General features: G+C 36.4%; 1 protein-coding gene across 7 annotated transcripts in view; it reads left to right on the top strand.

The window, feature by feature from the left end:
* Positions 1–20,072, top strand: part of CACNA2D1 (calcium voltage-gated channel auxiliary subunit alpha2delta 1) — a 406,577-nt gene that overhangs the window by 74,650 nt on the left and 311,855 nt on the right. For all 7 annotated transcript variants that reach the window (XM_013180424.3, XM_048062797.2, XM_013180420.3 and 4 more), the window contains exon 3: positions 624–740. In XM_013180424.3, the coding sequence (XP_013035878.1) occupies positions 624–740 (117 nt within the window). The remainder of the gene's footprint in view (positions 1–623; positions 741–20,072) is intronic.

The raw sequence follows: 20,072 nt of genomic DNA on the forward strand, positions 1-20,072 counted from the left end.
CGACCTTTATTCATGACAGAGAAGAAACATCCCTTACCCCCTTCCTCTTTTTTACCCCTTCCCTTTTATTTTTTTAACATTTCCCTTTTTTTTTTTTGTTTTGCCTTTTTTCTCTTATTTATTTTTCCTTCCTCTTCCTCTTTTCTTTCCTCATGAATACTTATACTATAAAATGAATAAATAGATAAGGGACTAAATCAATTGCATTAGCGTAATTTAAATTATTTACTTCAAAAGCATGTTTGTTGTTCAGTATTCAAGGAAAAATTAAATTCAGCAGTAATTATTTGGTTTCAGCTTCGGTCATTTTAAAAGATCCCTCTTACTTTTTTCTTAGCCCTCTATGAGAACCTGATTCCTTGAAAATTTAGAAGTTGAATATTCAGTCACTAGAATCAGTCAGTTTTGAAGATTTACTAAATGATTTTTAGCGGTACCTTTTACATATCAAACAAAAATGTGAAGTATTTCTTTCATGAAGCACATTGGGATAATCCTAACAACAATCTTTCTGTAGATCTCCAGTAAGAACAGAGGATTTACTGATGTTTGTTCTGTCAAGTCACTGCTTATTTTGAATGTCAGTTGCCATCTTAATTTATTTCCATTTTTTCCTCTTCCAGATATATTTGAAATACAGAGATTTGTATACTGTAGAAGCCAACAACCCTCGTCAGCTAGTGGAAATTGCAGCCAGAGACATTGAAAAACTACTGAGTAACAGGTCCAAGGCCTTGGTGGTGAGTACTAATTGGTTAGGTTTTCTATTTAGTATTTTTAAAAATGTGTATCTACTATTGAAGCACGATTTTATTGATTTTATTGTTATTTTTGCTGCCTATACACTTACAGGTAGTGTCAGCCTGATGTGTACAGAACATGACATGTAGAAAGGCAGCTCACAACTTCATGGTAGAAAATGAACTCATTAGTTAGTTGGCATAGGGCAGATGCTTATAATATTGATGGATAGATTAGGAAACATGGCCAAGTAACAAATCAAATTATAAATAGATCAGAAAATAGCCCTCTACGTGATGCACATGAATGTTTATGACTTGAAGATCACTGTACTCTACAGTCATGATCCTGGGGAAACAGGAATTGAAAATTTTTCTTAAAAAGTGATTTAAAAATAATGGTGTCTTTGAAGTTATGATGTTAATTTTGGTATTATTGCTAAATAATTCTGTTGATATTTGTTTTCTTCATCTTTTCAGTTCCTCAGTCTTTCTTTATGGTAACAACTAATTCTTCTCTTTCAACAGATGTAGCCATGTGTGAATCACATTTATTTCTAGACCTATTCTATTTCTGACTTGATAATTTAATCTGTATTTCAATCATGTTTTGTATCAGCAAAGTTAATCCTGAGCTACTAGTGTGAAAATTGTGCTGCATGATGATCTCACGATTCTTTATGGTTTAAATAAACAGCAGCTATTTTTTGAAAATGTTTTTTTGTCAGCAGTCCCTTTCTGTTCCGTCTTATGAAAGGCCAAACCTGGATAATTGCTTTTTATGACTCCTACTTGCAAAAATATGAATCCTATAATGTAGTTTGCCTTTCAGATGATAGTGACCAAATACGCACAAGGGGCACCTGGATGAATTCATAAACATACATTTATAGAGTAGAGCTATTAGAAATAGACTTAAAGGACAGAACAGCAGGTTGGGATTCCCTGAGCAATTGCATATCCGCTTTGACTTGCAGATGAGCTTGGATGTGTCATTTGAAGTGTAAGTAAGAAGAAAGAAGGATTAATTCACCAAACTTTACACACCTACTGTGTAGACTGTGTAGACGTTAAAACTCTGCTGGTTGTCCTAAAGCCCCTTTTTGTTCAGTGGATCAAAGCAGGTACTTCTCAGTCAGGACTGACCTGAAATGTTCTAAGACTATAAAATGGGATGAGCTACAGCCAAGAGTATGGACTTCTCTCTTCTTTATCAGAGGTGCCTAGATGTATATATCTATGCTGTTGGTGTGTAAAGCTGGGGGAAATGAGTTCCACTCCAGCAGTCCTTCTATCAGCACAGGTTGACTTAGCTGAAGAATCAATCTGCATGCTATGCTGAGGACTAACTTTCATGTAGGAGATGAGAGGAAACTAGGGAAGTCATTTGCTTAGTCAGCTGTCCGTGCATAGGTACCACAGGAGGTATGCATTTTCCTGCTTCTTCTGCTTAGCAGGAGTTCACTCTTCCAGTTTCCATAGCTTCCCTAACATGTAATGTAAATCAGTGTTTTCTGGGAAAAAAATCTCCGTGCTTCAGTCAAATGGGTGGAAAATAGTTTGTTTGCTTTCCTTTTGTGACTCAGTGGGCATGTGTTTATGTAGCTTTCTGTGGACTTTGTATTATTACTGCAAAATATTATGAGTCATTTATAGACCTTTGTGAATACACCATTTTTTCCATCAATTTCCCGTGAACTCGTGTAAGTCTGATATGTGTAAGTTATCAAAGCCAAATTTTATTATTTTCCCTAGACTCAAGATTCTTGTAGAGATTTTTGCATGTGTATGGTGTTTTTATCATAAAACCTTAAGAAAATGAAATAAGTGTCTCATGCTTACTTTAGAAAAGATTCCAGAACAGTTTTTCTGTGAACATGGAGGAAGAAGGGTGTCCCATCTCATTTTAGGCGGGCCCTTGATCACTCTTTCAGAAGGGTAATATGATTCAGTTCCCTGAAGTAAAAGAAGATTAAATTAGTGAAAAAATATTCTTTCAGTGCAGCCTCTCTCAAAAAAAAATATTTTTCAGAAATTCTCAGATAATTTTAAATGTTCAAGTCAATAAGGCAAATAAAGTCCCCCAAATGTATTAGTGGCTTAAGACCTATGACTTTAAAATCAGTTTTATTAGTTTGGAGGATGCGACTCATGATGTCTTTAGTGCTTGAGGTTGGCATTACTGACAGTGCTGCAGTGAATGTACAATACTTATTATTTTTAGCTGCATGCTATCATTTTAGGATGTACACAGTGGTTCTCTGCATACCAGCAAGATTTCTGCATGACCTCTGTATCAATCTCACTACTTCATGCAGTTTAATTCACCCTCAAACAGATGGCAATAATTTAGTTCCCCCCTGCTTCCCACAACTGAATTTGATTTTCCATCCTTTAAATACTAATCAATGCTGCTTCTTTTTAGTGTTGGAACACCTCTAAAGTTTTCTATGTGACTTTTTTTTTTTTTTTTAATTGCCTGGGAATCGCAAGAATTTACAAACATTAACTACATGATTACAACACAAATGTAAGATCCCTTTTTTTTTTTTTCGTGGTAAACTGATTGAAATGACCTTTTGAAACTTGCTTCTACTCTTGTTCAAGAAGGACTGAGCTGACTTACATATATAAATATCTGAGGGAAGGGTCTCAAGAGAATGGAGCTGGTCTCTTTTCAGTTGTGCCCAGCAACAGGACGAGAAGCAACGGGCACAAACTGAAGCACAGGAGGTTCCGGCTCAATATGAGGTGGCACTTCTTTACTGTGAGGGTGACAGAGCACTGGGACAGGTTGCACAGAGAGGTTGTGCAGTCTCCTTCTCTGGAGATATTCAAAACCCACCTGGATGCCATCCTGCGCAATGTGCTCTAGGAGATATTCTCGGCAAGGGGGTTGGACTAGATGATCTTCAGAGGTCCCTTCCAACCTCGGCCATTCTGGGAATCTGTGATTTTGCGGTTCTGACTTGCAGAGGTTGTCAGATTCTTAATGTTTGTCTTGTGAAAAATTTCTGTGAATTTTGTGCACTTTTTTCTTGTCCTAATTTTTATATATCTATGGTAATTTATTGTGCTTTCTTAGTCACTCCTAGTTTGTTTGTTTTTAACTTAAGTATGTACATACATTTTAAAAATTTGTCAAAAACATTTTTTTTTTCAGAAGATGTTTCTGGGTATGATCAGTCAATAGATGGTTCCTGAGAAAATGTACTTTTCCTTTTGTATCAAATACCAGACACAGCCAAAGCCATACATTCAAAAATGAGTATTACCTCTCAAATTAGTAAACCCAAGTCAATGGTGATTAAGCTTTTAATGTGATTTTCATTGTTTGTTTTATCTTCTGATTTCTGATTCGACATCTTTCTCAACTATTACCAAGGTTAGCTGTTCTGGGAAGTTCTCTTACTGGTTCTTTAAAAATATTTGTTTCTTATGTACACAGAGGTCTAGTCTGATTTAAAAATAACAAAAATAAAGAGGGGGGAGGACCTAAAAAACATTACCTAAGGGGAGAAATACCCTTTTATTAACTTAAGCCCTAGTCAGATCTCTTTGCTGACTCATATTTTACATCATTATTAATTCTAGATCACTTCATGTTGTTTTCCCTGATACCATCACCTCAAGAGCTCCTAATGGCTCAGATATTTGTACTGTCTGTTCTATTTGCAGTTATCCTGGATTTATATCAGAGCTTTCAGTGACTCCTGTTTTTAAATGTTCCTATTTTTAGGAAGGTTTTTTATACATGAAACACTTGCTTGTTATCTCCTGAATCTGAGCTGATACTTTCTACTAAGATAATTTCTTCACCTTCCATATGTTTGCTTCTTCTTTTTTCATAGACTACCTTTATGTTTGCGTTTTGTGAACTTTATGTAGTGAAGCTGAATTATTTATCTGAAGTTTAAGTCATTTTATATCTATGGGGTCATATTTTCTCTGAAATTAGAAGTGGAGTTGGATCCAACTGCTACTAATGTCCGCACAGAGGGTTTTACTGTTAGGGCTTATGTGACTCAAAGTGTTAATTAAGACCTGAATCATGAAAATAATTTGATGGAAGAGGATTATACATCCTCCAGTAATGCCATGAGGAAGGTGCCAGTGAAGGTTATCAATATGTTCATTGTTCAAACACTAGCATCCTACAGAGATGGCTATGATTTTTCCTAGGCATGCTACACAGACGATCTCTGGGCAAGGTTATAATAAGTATTAGTGATGACTTTTCTAATACTATGTTGGCATCCCTTGAGCTGCAAGAGCACATTTAAATGAAAAATAACACTTGTATACTAAATTATATTTATGTTTTCATGCACCTTTATGCTAGAAAACTATCTAATTAGGAAAGATAAAATTACTTATTTTTGTGCATTACACAGTAAAAGCTTGAGTAATTTGGAAAAGCATTGTGATTTCATTTCTGGTTTATATATGAAATGATTTTAAGGAAAATTTGGAAAAAGGTGACTTGTTCCACTCTAAGGAAAGAAATTCCACTGTTGTTTTTCAATGTGTATGAATTCATGCTAATGTGAAAAAATGTTTGTGAGCAGCTTTAAAGGTGGTTGAAATAGGTGTATAGCTGGACAAGGGGAAAAGGGAAAGCCCTGATCTGAACTCAGAGGGATTTGCTAGATGGCTTTTTCCAGAAAATGGGAACCATAGCAGAAAAAGCAAAGATGAAAAGAACACGGAGACTTTTCTAGGAAATTGCAATGGAGAAGGAGGGTTGTGTCAGCTGTAAGGAGGGAGACAAGCACCAGCCTCATGGTTAAGGATGGCAAAGAATGTCATGTGACAGAGCCTGCTGTTTAAGCAGTGAACATCTCGTTTTTTGCTTTACTGTTGATTACTATTGCATACTTGCCTGTCCTAACTGTTACCAAGCATACACCACTTCAGTATAGTGGGATTTCCATACTTATATGATATTACGTGCAAGTTCATATTCTGTCTCTATGTATCCTGCTAAAAGGTGGTATATAGGCTAGCTGTGCTACCAACGTAGCATTTGCATGTTTGTGATGGTGGAGGCTTTGTTGAAAATGTATCCTGCAGTAACTAAGGGCAAAACTCACAAAGGTTCTTGTATGCTTTTCAGGTACTCCCCATTCATCAGTGCAATAGCTGTCTGGAGATACATAGATAATGCTAGCAGATCAAAAGCTTTCAGTTCTGCTGGAAGCAAAAATAATATAAATAAAAACTTTTCTATATACAAGAAAGTGAAGATACTTGCATTTGGAAAATACTATTTTATGAGTATCACTAGAAATACTGAAAAGTACATGACATTGTAATATATTTATACAATACGGTTAGAGGAGTTACGAATATTTTCCCACAGACTGTGTAAATTTAAAACCTTTTAAACTCATAAATATGTGAGGTGATCTGATGATATATTTCTTTATTACTCATGTAAAACACTGTAGTAAGCTTAAGCTTTGCAAAGATCCCAATTTTTGTTGTCACACTTTAAAAATTGTGAATAGTGTTTTTTAGAAAAGCATATTTTAAAAAATCAGTGGTTTGCAAAAGGCTTTTGGGATTTTGTTTTTCAGTTATCCATCATGTTGTGAGGGAAATGAAGTTTGACTTACCTTAAAGTAGTTTCTGATCCAGTGCTGCACACTAAACCCAAGGTGCAGCCTCATTCTTCTGCAGTGTGGAGTCATAAGTTGTGCAGCCCTCAGCCTTCATCTGTCCACCTGAGCAGCCCATTACTCATTAGGTATCGGGGAGCATCTCTAATGTTCCATCTCAGGAAAATCTGGAGTTTTACCTTCTTGCACTTTTTTTTTTTTTTTTTTTTTTTTTGAGCTGAAGAGAGTTTAGATCTTTTAGGTAACAGAAAATTAAAGTTGAGAGAAAATGATGACTAAAGAACACCTACTAACAGTCTTTTCAAGCACAGCCTGCAGAAAATGTTGGAAACAACATCAAAATATCCTATTTCCTGCTTCAGTAAAGTCCTTTTCCACATTCTCAAGTTATTTACATGTTAGTTCCTTGTTTGTATAATACTTTGAGATGAATTGTACTTGTTCTCCTATCCAAATTCAGATGTATGCATATTACCCTGTAAACGTCCTTTCCCACAATGAAATCTCTTGTTCTGGAAGGCCTTGCATCAGTGTCAGTTCTTTGTTGTCAACACTATAATGCATACCGAGTGCATTATTTAATAAACTTTTGTTCCATTACTGCCCATATTGAAAGGAAACAGCATAACTATTTGTATAAAACAAAGACTCAAGTTCCACTAAAATACCTTTCACCAGAGAATGAGAGAGATTCATATTTTCACTGTCAAATTCTTGCCTAATGTTTCTTTGTGTTGCTTTGTGTTGGGTTATTTGCTTTTACTTGTTTTCTTGGGGCTGTAGAGTTACATGCAATTTTGCACATTATTGTCCAGATTTCTTCAGACATCTCAACTAGAGACATTATATCTTCATTCTAGCCTTTATGCCTTGGGTTCTTCTGAAAACTGAGGAAAGTGAGTTTCCATGGAAACTGAGGCACAGATTGTGTGCTAGGAGGCAGGTTGCCTGTATGTGACGTTGGGAAGTGTCCAAGGTGCACCATTGTGGCTGGGATTGAGGAGCTCAGAGTGTTTATCTGTTAGTTTAGATACAGTTTCAACACAGCTGTGCAAGTCTGTCCAGATCCCCTCATATTTTCCTGCTCATGTAGAATAAGGCTTCAGTATCTCATAATGCAACTGGAAAACTTAAATAAAGATGTTATAATGTATTTCAAGATTCCTGGGCAGAGAAGCCCTCCACTTTAAATAAGATTGGGAATTTTTCTGTAGTCTGAAAGATATATACGACTGAAATAAATTTTGTAGGTGTGCTTGATGATATTTTGGGGGAGAAGGGTTCCGAAGCTCTAACATGAGTTTTGTTTTGGATCCCTAAAACACACCTAGCATCCTAGATAGCATTCTGAGACACCTACTTTCTTGTCTGTGAATGATAAATTGCTTATACTAACAAGATCTCTTTCTATTCTTTTAAAATACATGATAGATAAATTTTGATTGACTGCTCATGTTTAGTGGAACCTGCACTGGGCAGCATCTCTTGCTTAGTGCTCTGCTGTAGCTCAACCACTGGACTCCTGAGCTGCTGCAGAAATGTCAAAGAAGCCTGAATTCTCACACCTAACATCTAAAGATTAACCACTCCATGAAGGCTTGGGGCAGGTTTGTGAGATAAAAATATCTGTGTAAACATGTGGATACACATGTGAATCTGGACACACTTGTACAGGTGTGTTGAAGTTGCATCTGAATGATATTCCAGTACAGATACTGTACACGTATATATGTACGCACACAACTATCTTTTAATCTAAAGGATAAATAAACAAGACATCTGACCAGGGCGGAGGATCTGCAGCTTGGTTCTCTTCTTTCCCATTTAAGCACTCTGATCGCAAGGCTCAAGTCCTCCAATCCATAACATAAGCTGTGCACAAATCACTTTCTGAAACAATTTAATGCTAACAACTGCCCTCTGCTGTCATTATCATCCCCCTCAAAATGTTAATTTATTCTTGCTCTCAGACTGAGACCAGAGTATTTGCCCTACAACCTGAAAATTATGTTATTTTCAAGAGGTGTAATTTGGATACTCCTAAAGTACCTGCAATCCTGACTTCCCTCAATATTTTGCAAAAGATGACATGGTAAACACTGTGATTTTGTCATTAGGAGACACTGATGAATTAGGTCTTGAGTTGATGGAGGAACTTGGTATTTCCTTTTTCTTCTTTCACACACCAATGCAACATCCTATAGAATCAACAGAGAAAGGGAGGGGCCCCAGTTTTACTGGTGTGCTGTGATGGCTTCGGAGTGTTCATCACAGCATAGTCTTTCCCTTCTCCTTTCCTAGCTGATTTTAAGGACTTAAACCTTGTTGAAAACTAATTTCAGTAAATATGTTAAAAACCAACACTTACATTTTGACCTTCTTTTTTTTTTTTTTTTTTTTTTTTTTTTTTTTTAATTTTCAAGCGTTTCTACCATTTTGACTCACTTGCCAGTTACAGGCACTGCTGGACCATTGTATTGGAAAGGGCTCAAGCTGGAAAGATTCAGATAAGGAAAATAGCTTGTATTGTGGTTTGTCTCATAGCAAGTAACACTTTCCAACACTTTATTTGTATTTTCCTGATACACGAGAAGCTGGTCATCATGCAGAACAGTCAATGTTTTGTGTGCTGGGTTGGTCACCAAAATAATTTTAGGTCTGACTTAGTAGGAAGAGAAAATGTACATGGATAGAAAAGGGCAAACTAACAAAAGTAAATTAGTGGTTAAACAGATGAACAGAGTTTTGTCTATACTTGGTTTTGGGCAGTGCATGCATATACCTATACAAAGGTTTTTTGGTGGTTTTCACTCTAACATTGGAATTGTTAGGTTATAGCAGTTTTTTTCTGTTTAATCTTTCAAAATATTTTATTCCTTTGTTTTAGCTTTCTATCTCACCCTGGGAGTGACTCTTGAGCTGTATGGAAGGTATTTAATGAAAATATTCACTGTGTTAACAGCATTACAAAAGGAATGATTTAAGTTCTGATGAAATCCTACAGGAGTTAAACTGATGTGTTGGTAAAATGCAAAAAAAAATGAAGGGTTGTCTGTTTAAGCACTGTAAGATCACGCATGCTATGTTTTTACATGATAGTATGTCATGGTTCTTTAAGTTTTTCCATTATGTATTTATTTGGTAGAATTTCACAGAGTTAGGACTCCAGCTCTATTTATGTGTTTACTTTTTATATCTCCATCAATTCTGTATATTCTGACTAATTCACCAAGATGGGAAATGTCTAAATTTTATTTCTGGATACTTCATGCGAGTGTTCAGAATAGACATTGTCATCTCCTTTTTGCAGTGTTAGATTTATATTTCAGTCCATGGCTAGAGCTGGCCCAAATAATAGAAATAGCTACTTCAGTTGCAGCAGAAACTTTGCAGGTGAGTTCAAGATCAGTACTGCAATTCTTTTAAAACTGGCTTCACTGGCAAGTTTTCACACTAGGAAAAAGGCTTTTTTAGACTATAATACTGAGTTAGTTAGCCTGTATGAACTTTGCTTAAATCTCCAGATGTTAGTATAGTCTGTTTTGATAGTCGGTTGTAGCTGCTGAAGAAGAAAAAAAAAACACAAAAAAAACAACAACAACAACAAAAAAACCACAAGCAAACAAACAAAAAATGTGGTTTGGAATGACAGCTAGTGATATGTGACACTTATGAAGTCAAACATTTGTCAACTTGTCCACTTGTCAGATATTTGAATTTGTTTTTATTTGTCTTGCCTGGAGTCTTGTTTTATTAACTGAAATACAGGTTCTATAGATGCAGCAATATGCCTCAGAGGATAAATTCACTTAACTCACGTACCTTGCAAGGCATCATAAAAGTCTGGAAAAATAAATCAAGAAGGCTTGCAATGAAAGTTCGTACAAATATCGCCTGTTTCAGTGTTTTTACTTTCCATGGCTTAGTTGATCTGGCTCCTGCAGATCTTGTATTCTTCTTGACATATAAAGAGGGGGTCATTCCTCCCACTTCCTATATTCTCATAGATAGCCATGAGTCATCGTTTTGATTTTTGTAGACCTGAACTGTATACAATGCTGAAATAGCATCTAGTATGCTAGCTTAGAGAGACACCTGCTGAATCTCTGTCCTGCTAGCAGTGTATTGCATTTAGGGTTTCTAAGTGTGACGGAGATGATAAAAGCTAAAAAGAGCTTGCAGCTAATCATATTATTGGATGATCAGCTTCACAGTTTAACTTTTCCTTTTCCCTACACAGCAGATTGTCTCTGATACCATAGCTTCTTTGTTGCTTTCCCATTTGGTATGTAGAGAAATCAGGAGCGAAGATTGTTGTAGCATTTCTTTTCTATTCAGACGGTTTTGTTTATTCATTGGAGCAAATTCCCTTGCAAAATAACTGTCCATGGCTAATTTTCCAGAGATTCTGTTGTTGCTGTTGTTTAAACTCTCTGTTGGGGATTCTTTGTGTGTGTGTTACAAGCGTTTTCTTAGTCTCGGTTTATGGATACTCAATTTTAATTTGTGAAAGATGTTCTGCAGGTGCATAGCCTCATCACAGTGAGTGTTAGCTTAAGCTGGGGGGTTGATGTAGCAGCTGTGAAAGGTGAAATTTTGTCCAAAGAGTTCTTTCGGTGTCCTTTCATTATGATGGTACTTTTTCAGATTCAGAAGCTCAGATTTAAAACAAAACAATGCAACACAAACCCTCTGTTGTTTCTCTATTTGGATTTCTCCCAGCTTTTGTCTCCAGGGCTTTGCTACACTGCTTAGCTGAGGCTTACCCTCAGGCAGTTTCTTCTCCTGCAGATATATTTGTTTTCCTTGTTGTATGTGCTTCTGCCTGATGGGCAAAGAGAACTTCCTTTGCTTATTTTTTGACCTAAGGACTTTTATTCAGATCATCTCTCCAAAAAGCAAAAAATATATTGACAAATTTACCAGTGTAAGACCGTTTTCCAGCCTGGCTAGTTGGAAATGTTAAAAAAGAATGGTTTTCCATGATAAAACACATTTTTCAAAATCGCAATATATCATGCTAGTAATTTATTTTGCTCAAATTGATCTGGTTTGTAAGGCTGTCTGACTAAAAAGACTGAACATGAATGTAAGTGTTCTTGGGCATTTTGTTGGCTGCTGTACTCTGATGCTATTTGGCCAGCCTTCTCAATGCTCCTAATTTTTCTCCCAGTCATTAAGTTTGCATTTTCAGTCACAACCAAAAATGAATTTTACTATTTTAAAATCCTCTGTGAAATGAAAGCTCCACTTATTTTCTGGAAGCTCTACTAAACATAACTGAGAAGAGCCAAATATAAGTGTGACTCTAGTGGTCCAGATTTGCACACAAAAGTTACACATAAACTGTACGGTAGTTGTGTGCTGTACCGGCCTCTGAGCCTCAACTCTGCCTTTGTGAGGCCTTTATTTCCAGGCCTTGAATAATTCTGGGGCTCTTCTCTGCATTTGCTCTTGTCTTTCACTATCTTTTCTTTGAGAACATTGATACCCCGCTGTATGCACAATTCCAATATTTATCTCAATGTACTTTTTGTACACTCCTTATTTTTCCTCATATTAGAGGTTCAACCAAGACTGATTTGCTACATCATCACAGTAACTCATATTTACTTATTCACTCACTTTATCTTGTAAATGCTTCCCAGGGTAACTGTGTTCAAAGAATCAGTCCTTCTTTTCTGAGTATGCTGTGAAATCTGTATATTCCTCGATCTATTTCTAATAATGCATTAAACAGTGTAAGAATGCATTGTGTTTGAGCTCATTTCAACCTGGAGTACTTTGTGTGACAGTTGTACAATGAATGAGAAGGAGGGTTTCTACAAAGTAAGTCTTCATGTCATAGTGTAGCTGACATGTAGTGTTTCCACAGGTTTCTTTAACCAATAGATGGCTTCTAGGAAATGTTTCTTTGCATACTACCAACCAATTAAAGGTCAGTGTAACAGACTGCTTGCCAAAATGTCATACCTTTGTTGTAGTGGACAGAATGCATTAGTAATAGAAATAACATTAAAAATAATAATAATAAATCAAATTACAAGATGAATGTAGTTTGGAATTTTTATTTATTTATTTATTCTTTAAAAAAATAAATCTATATATGACATCTCTTACAAATTACACCATTTTCTTGGTGGAAGGAATTTTAGAATTTTAATAAATTCTCAAAACATTTGTGTGTAACTCAGTTTTATTTGCATTTCAGAAGGCAGAATTAAAACACAAATGAAAGTAAAAGCTAGATTATTTAAAATGGAACCCTCCCTAATGGTTGTATGCAAAATCATCAAGGACTTTGGGTCTCCAGGCACAGCATTTCCTTATTCTGTTCTCATGACAATGTTAAGTCTGCTAATCAGTGTGTGATGTTGGAAGTAAAAGACCTTTTGGGCAAGACAGAGATTTTATCAGGGAACGACAGAAGTTTCTGGCATGCGCTCTGTTTTCTGTGTTTTCACGTTTTTCTTTCTTATTGCTCCTGTTCTTTCCTTCCTTGCTAGTAGGTAGTGGAAGGGAGAAACCACAGATTTATCAGGGCTTTCTTCTGCATTGAATGCGGTTGGTGATATGTGGTGCTGTTTAAGTGTATGACAGAACACCTTGTGTTGTTAATGACGTTATATTCATTAAAGTGTAGCCATACTGGTCTCCTGCTGTTTAAAGCTGCAAGTTACATTTATTGCCAGTTTGAAGGCACGCAAAAAAAAATTCCCCTTCTAGCAAAATACTAAGACTTCAGTTTTCTATTGGGAGTGACAACTGAAGTCAGTGGTTAGCTTATGGGTAAGAGCATATGAAATGTCCTTCTCGGTCAAGGTTGCTTATGTAGCCTGTCTTCTGTCCTGCCATTAATTTGGGGAAACATTGTGTAGGGAGAGCACACAAGCCTGGTGTGGTTCGTGGTCCATTACGTGTGTAATCCCCCAGTATTCACAATCTTTGGATTAGAAGTTTTAAAGAACACATCTCTGCCTGTTCCCTTCAGTATCTGTTAGTAAATTTATTCATTAATTTACCTAGTCCCTAATCTGCCTGTATTATCTGCCTCCACAGCACCCTGTAGCTCACTAGCTACAGACCAGACCTCACTATTTGTTGGGTTAAAAAGTGTTTTCTCCTCTCTGCTCTAAACTGATCTCTGGTCTCAGTGAGTGCTGCCTGGTCCAGTATTGCTAGATCTGTTGTTATATAACAATTTTGGCATTTAGTATACAATGTCAGCCATATCTGCTGTCAGCCTTTGTGCCTACCAAAAGGAGTCCTAGCTCTTCTAGTCTCCTTGATAGGCTATCTTACAGAGAATGCATAACTGTTCTATAGCAGTTACTTCCATCCCATTTAATCATTTTTTTAGAGGTGTTTGGAACAGGAGAGAGTTAGGTACAGTGCAGGAGGAGCTTCTACCATGTCTTAGCTGGCTGCATCGTGCTCCAGGTCATCTTCTAGAATATGACCAGTAAGGGGATATTCATCTTCCAGCACTTTGTTTCCCTTGTTTCTCTTCTGACTTCAGACATAGTTCTTTGGCAGGCAAGATCATTGCAAAAGGCTCAGATGCTGCAACTGTGTGCATAATTTTAGGTTTTCAAGCAAGCATTTCTCAACAAGAAAATTCAGTAAAATAAAATTACAATAAAATCACTACTAGTCAGACAAATGAAATAATTAAGACCTAAATAAATATTATCAAAAATAAAAGTTTTTATTACACCATAGAATCATTTAGGTTGGAAAATACTTCTAAGATCATCTAGTCCAACCTTAATATATATATATATTTAATTTTGGAAGAAAAAGAGTTAAAGCTTTTTTATTATTATTATTATTTTTTTTTTCCCTTTCCTAATGAGAAATTAAGATACTTTGCTAGAGTGAAACTATCTGTTTTCTCCAGATGTTTTTACATTTTTTTCTTGGTCAAATTAGATTTCTTGGCCAAATAAAATTAAATGCAATAAATTGTCACTATGGAGCCCGAATAGGATTAAATTTAAAAATATCTGATTTGACTAATGCAATATGTGCTTGCGTCAGAGTAGCTTTCAACTTCAGCAGAACTCTTGCTGCAGTGAGGACCTATTAAATTGCAGAAGAGGCATCAGATTCTGATTTTAAGCCCATTGTAGAGCTTTGTTCTTTGCACAAGTAAAAGATAGAGTTTCAGACATTTGGGTTGGTTGCTGGTCATGTAATTTTATAATCTAACATCAACAATGAGCAGTTGAATAATCTTTCCTTTCGAACAGTCATATATTTTTCCTTTTCAGTTCAGTATTTTGTTTTCTGAGCCAACATGACTGTTGGGCAATGAAGCTGGTGAAGGGTCTAGAGAACAAGTCTTACGAGGATCGGCTGAGGGAGCTGGTGTTGTTTAGCCTGCAGAAAAGGAGGCCCAGGGGAGACCTTATTGTACTTTACAGTTACCTTAAAAGAGGTTGTAGCAAGATGTGGATCAGGCTCTTCTCCCAAGCACCAAGTGATAAGAGGAAATGGCCTCGAGTTGTGCCAGGGGAGGTCTAGGCTGGATATTGAGAAAAATTTCTTCACTGAAAGGTTTGTGAGGCATTTGAATTGGCTGCCCAGGGAAGTGGTTGAGTCACCATCCCTGGAGGTATTGAAGAAATGTGTAATGTACAACCTCATAGCATGGTTTAGTGGTGGATGTGTCAGGATGAGGTTAAAGGTTGGAACAGATGATCTTAGAGGTCTTTTCCAATCTGAATGATTCTATGACTATACAGCTTATTCTATACCAGCAGTATCCTTAAATGCACTGTAGGACTGGATAAAATATGGGTTCCACAGAGAAACAGATTGTTTCTGGGAATATTTGCTTTTTTTCTCCAGCATTTTGGTAGCATGTTTTGTGCCAGTATTTCAGGAGTGCAGCTGATTGGGAGCCTTGGGAAAGAATGCAGGTAGATTTGGAGCTTTTCCAAGTAAACTTTAAAGGAGTCAGATCATAAGGGCCTCAAATTGTTGGAAACATCTTGCTGCAGAGCTAGTTAAGAATACTATATTTCTGACTTCATGGAAGTATGATACAGACTCAGGTAGCATGTTCACCTGGCATCTTTGATAGTTTTTTTCTCCTTTATCAGTCTAAGGTGTCCACCTGCTACCTTCATCTCACCTTTTGGGCTTTGTAGTGGAATTTCTATGTTAACACATTCCTTAAGGGCAGCTCCTGTCAACTTTCTTTGCAACGTTGACCTTTGCTGCACTTGTTAGTACAAAAGGCAAAATTCCCCAGGAACCCAGCAATTTCCTCGCACTATAAGTCTTTGTGGAAAAGCTTGGAAAGCAGGATTTGCTGAAGGAAAGCAGCATAACAAACTGTTTTGTGCTATTTCCTGAAGGTCTAAATGGCACTTCCTAACTCTAAGTGATCCAGTTGTGAGTTTGCCGATAAACAAATGTAAATGTCCCCTCTAAAGAGCAGAAGCTGTAAAAATCCTGTAAAAATCAGTAGCAGCTGAGGTAATTCACCATTTTTTTTAAAGTTAATCCAATTGATAAATTATAAGATTCCCTTTGATTGGGAAGCTTCAAGAAACAATAATTTTGTGATGTGTCAATATGATGAAGCTATGGTTTCTTCAAAGTCCAAAGTCTGTCCAGAAACATTTTTCACTCTGTTTGGTGCATCTGCTTAGAGATTACAAATTGATACTTTTCAGCTGGATGCCTAAAGGGCCCAGGTTTACTGTATATATGTATATACTGATTTATGAGCTCACTTGGGGGTGAAAGTGCTCCCCAGTGGTCTCTCTGCAAACATATTTACATGTCCATTCCTAGTGTTCAGAGAGAGGGACACTGACTGCATTTGCTGCAGAGACTGATAAGTCTCCAACGTATGCCTGTGTTGAACACATCTGACCGGGTGGAATCAGAAACAAGGAGTCACCTGGTGTGAGACAAGCACAGCCAGAGGGCAGGTATCTACATGCAGGGGTCATGACTTACACTGGTGTATCTGAAATCCTCTGTCTGGAGCATTGCTATTTGGGTCAACGTTGCAAGATGACACCTTGATTTCCTCGGAATCAGAGACTGAAATCTTCGGCTTAAAATATCTAAACATCTCTGTAGCTATCAAATCTTTCTTTCTTTCTTTCTTTCTTTAATTTCTTTTTTACAAGTTATTCTTTTTTAATATGATTGGAAGAAGATTCTGTATTTCAAATGTCAGTCCAGGAAATTAAGGATCTGAGATCAAATTTATCTTCAATCTAAGATGTTTTACATCTGTGAACCAAAAGTGTTCTGATCACTTAATTACAAGCTAGACTTGGAAATACATTATTCTTCCTTGGTTATTCCCCTATCCAATCAGTGCTGAGCCACTGTGTGAGAAATGGAGAACTATGGAACCAGGAGAAAGGATAATACAGGAGGGCATGGATCTTAGTTTCCATAGCACTCGGATAGATGAGAGTAAATATTTTTCCCATTGGTCTTTGTATAAATTTAAACATCAACATCATCTTTTTTGCTCTGCAAGACATTTCTATAAAGTACGGCAGGTGGTCAGAACATGTTCTGGGCAGGGTATCTCGGAATTAAGTGTTGTAGGTGGGTATTTGGACTTTAAATAGCTGCTCTTGCAGTTCAGCTAATGCCCCTAAGAAAGATTTAGAGTTACCCAGGGAAACCTCTGCTCCGAAGAGGAGATTATCTGAATGTTTGATGTCGGTAAGTTTAGTGAGTAAATTTTTTCCTTAGATGTGCTCTAGACTCTTAATGCAGTTGTCAGAGGATTGTAAATTCACTTTAATATTAATATTAATTTTCAGAATTGTTAAAAAAAATAACAGCATTGATTTGTAAGTGGTCTCACAAATAGAAATCCTTTTGAACCCACTGTTACAGGTGAGTATTGAATATAAACAGTCAGACAAAGGCAAAGGGGAGGATATCTAGTTTAGCTGTGGGAAAATGTAGTTTGTAGATAACAGTTTGAATTTCATTTCTAGCTGTTTTTTTTTTTTTTTTTTTTTTCTCCAGGCCAGTATCCAATTCATTCCTTAGAAGCTGAAAGAAATGCATTAAGTGAATTTTTAACACCTTACCTATGTTTAGTTAACAGTGACATAATTAACCTAGTTCAAGTTTTTCATTTTTTAATAATAAGAGAAGTTGTGCCAGTCTTAAGGTTCAGTACATGAGACAGAGATTGCTTTTTTTTTTTTTTTTTTTTTTTTTTAATAGAATTGTTTAGGGATTTAATGTACTTCCAGTGTGGTATTTCTTATTAAAACTTCAATCACCCGCCACTTGATTGTGATTAAAACTGCCCCTAGACAATAAATTTTGTTCTATGCAAATATGACAGGTATGATTATGGCAAACCTAATTGTTCATATATTGCTAGTTTCCATATGGTGATAAGTTGGGTGTTCAAATAGATGATGAAGTAATAAGATTTATTTTCCCATTTAAAGAGTAGAACAAAACAGAAGAATTCATTCTCTTCCTTGAGCCTGGGTCCATAAAACACTCTCTTGATGTAACGCATTCTGAAAATAGCTCAAGACCAAAGACAAAAAGTTGTTGATTTGTGCTATACTGAATTAGTACAGGGGAAAAGGATTTTGAGATGTTGTGGACTTATTACAGTAGGCAGCATTAAGGTGGGTGAAAGGAGCGGGGTTCCCATTTCCTAGTAATGTCGACAGCACAACAATGGATGGGTCATATGAAGGAGAAGCAGTTGTCTTTCCCTCTAAATGCCTCCATTAACATCTTCATCACCTCTGCCTCTGACATTGCTAAGGAAAAATGTGTATTTTTTTAATTTATAGTTAGCAAACCTGAAATTCATCAGCAGTTATGTTTTTGAGAGTATTTCCTCAAATATTTCATTGGTGTGACCTGTTACATATCTCATCAGGTTGCAGCTTCATTATGAAGGGGATTTTTTCCCCTCCAAGGAACTAGTAGAGAAAGTTTACCAAATACAAAAAAATAATTGATGATGTTTTATGTCTTGCCCTGCTGTATAGAAGAACCTTACATAACCCTTCAGTTTCAATCTTTGCTTGCACACTGGCTGTGGCTGGGCTTCTTCTCCTTTGCTCTTTGTACTGTCTCCAAGTTGGTTTGTGCTATAGCAGCAGTGACTCATTAATGCTCAGTCCAGTGTAAAGTTCGCAACAGACAGTCTCTGCTGATAAATTCAATAGCTATTCCCCAAGTACCCTGTCTGAGTCAGAACACTGTGGAGCAATAATTTTGTTTTTGCTGGATGTGTTTTGGGAGGATGCTGCAGGAGTGGGCGGCTGTAATGCTCTTGCTGCTGAGCAGGCAGTGAGCAATCCCCCTTGACGTTTGCTTTGTTTTTGTTTTTTTTTTCTTTTTCCTTTAAAAAAAGAAAAAGAAAAAAAAAAAAAAGAAAGGTTTGCATGTATTCTGGAGTCGTCACAATGTATTTATGTTTAAACAGGTCTTTAAAAATATAATGTGAATGAACAGAAAATGCTAGAGGAGCATGTTTACCTGCTCCCAAGGTGATAAAAGCAGATTGAGTTGAAATCCTAGGGGTGAATATTTTCAGGTAAGTTTCAAACAAAATCAGTCTTTAGTAATACAGAAGATGGTGATGTGTGTTAACCATGTGGTCCCAAAACACACTTGCTCAGCATTTCCAAACTGTGTTCTCCTCACAGCTTCAGTGGCATGCCAGACTTCCCACCAGGTGAGCAGAGTCTTTCCCTCCTGGCTCCTAAGTATCCTTTTTGATTTTTTCTCTTCCAAGCTTCTATACGTTGTAATGAACTGTATACCAGGAGAAATACTCACTGAAGAACATCTTAAGGCTGTTTCTTAAGATAAGCAATGAAACCAAAGGACCAGTCCATGACATTTTGCAATTCTACAACTTTCTCATCTAATGAAAGATTTTGTGGGCTTTGAAGAAGATGGCAGCGGTATGTGTCCTAAAACTTTGAAAATGTCATGTACAGATGTGTTTATGTACTGGAAGTACACAGTAGTAACTTTAAATTTAAGGCTATAATCTGAAAAAGTTTTCATTAAGAATATATTAGATTTTTTTTCCCCACAAAGTACAAATCCAAATGGTGTCATTTTGCTGTCATCTGTCCTTTTTTATGCCTTCTGATTTTTCTTTGTAGACTGTGTATTACAACTTTAACTCTAATTTTTGTTATGAATCTTATTTTTACATTATTTTCTAAAGCCAAGCTACAGCCAATAGCTGGCTACAGCAGGAAGAGTGAAGCATAGGTACTATTATAAGGTGCTTAAACTTTTTGGTTTCATGATTTTAAACTTGTAGTGAAGGATGTTATGCTTCCAACTGTTCTAATATTTCATAAAAGTGTTTTCTGTATATGCAGGCGATTCATATGTTACTTATTTGCACAGGTAATCATTGTTGTATTGCAGGCAAAGCTTATGGCTGCAGGCTTCTGGCTGTTCCTGATTTTGTGCAGAATTAAGCATGGATTTAGTGTTAAGCATGTAAACAATGTTGCTGACAGTTTTTTTTTCACTTAAATCAAAGTCTAAAGAATGATTTGGAATTAAAAAAAAAAAAGTTGTAACAGAGAATATATTAATAAAAATCATGGAAGCATTGAACAGAATTATATTAATGTGGTGCAAAATTATGATAGGTTGTCTGGTTTGCCCTAGACTTCTGCTAGTTTCTTACTGAAATATTACCTTAAATTAGCAC

The sequence above is a fragment of the Anser cygnoides genome, chromosome 1 (assembly GCF_040182565.1).
Source record: "Anser cygnoides isolate HZ-2024a breed goose chromosome 1, Taihu_goose_T2T_genome, whole genome shotgun sequence".
Taxonomy (NCBI): Eukaryota; Metazoa; Chordata; class Aves; order Anseriformes; family Anatidae; genus Anser; species Anser cygnoides.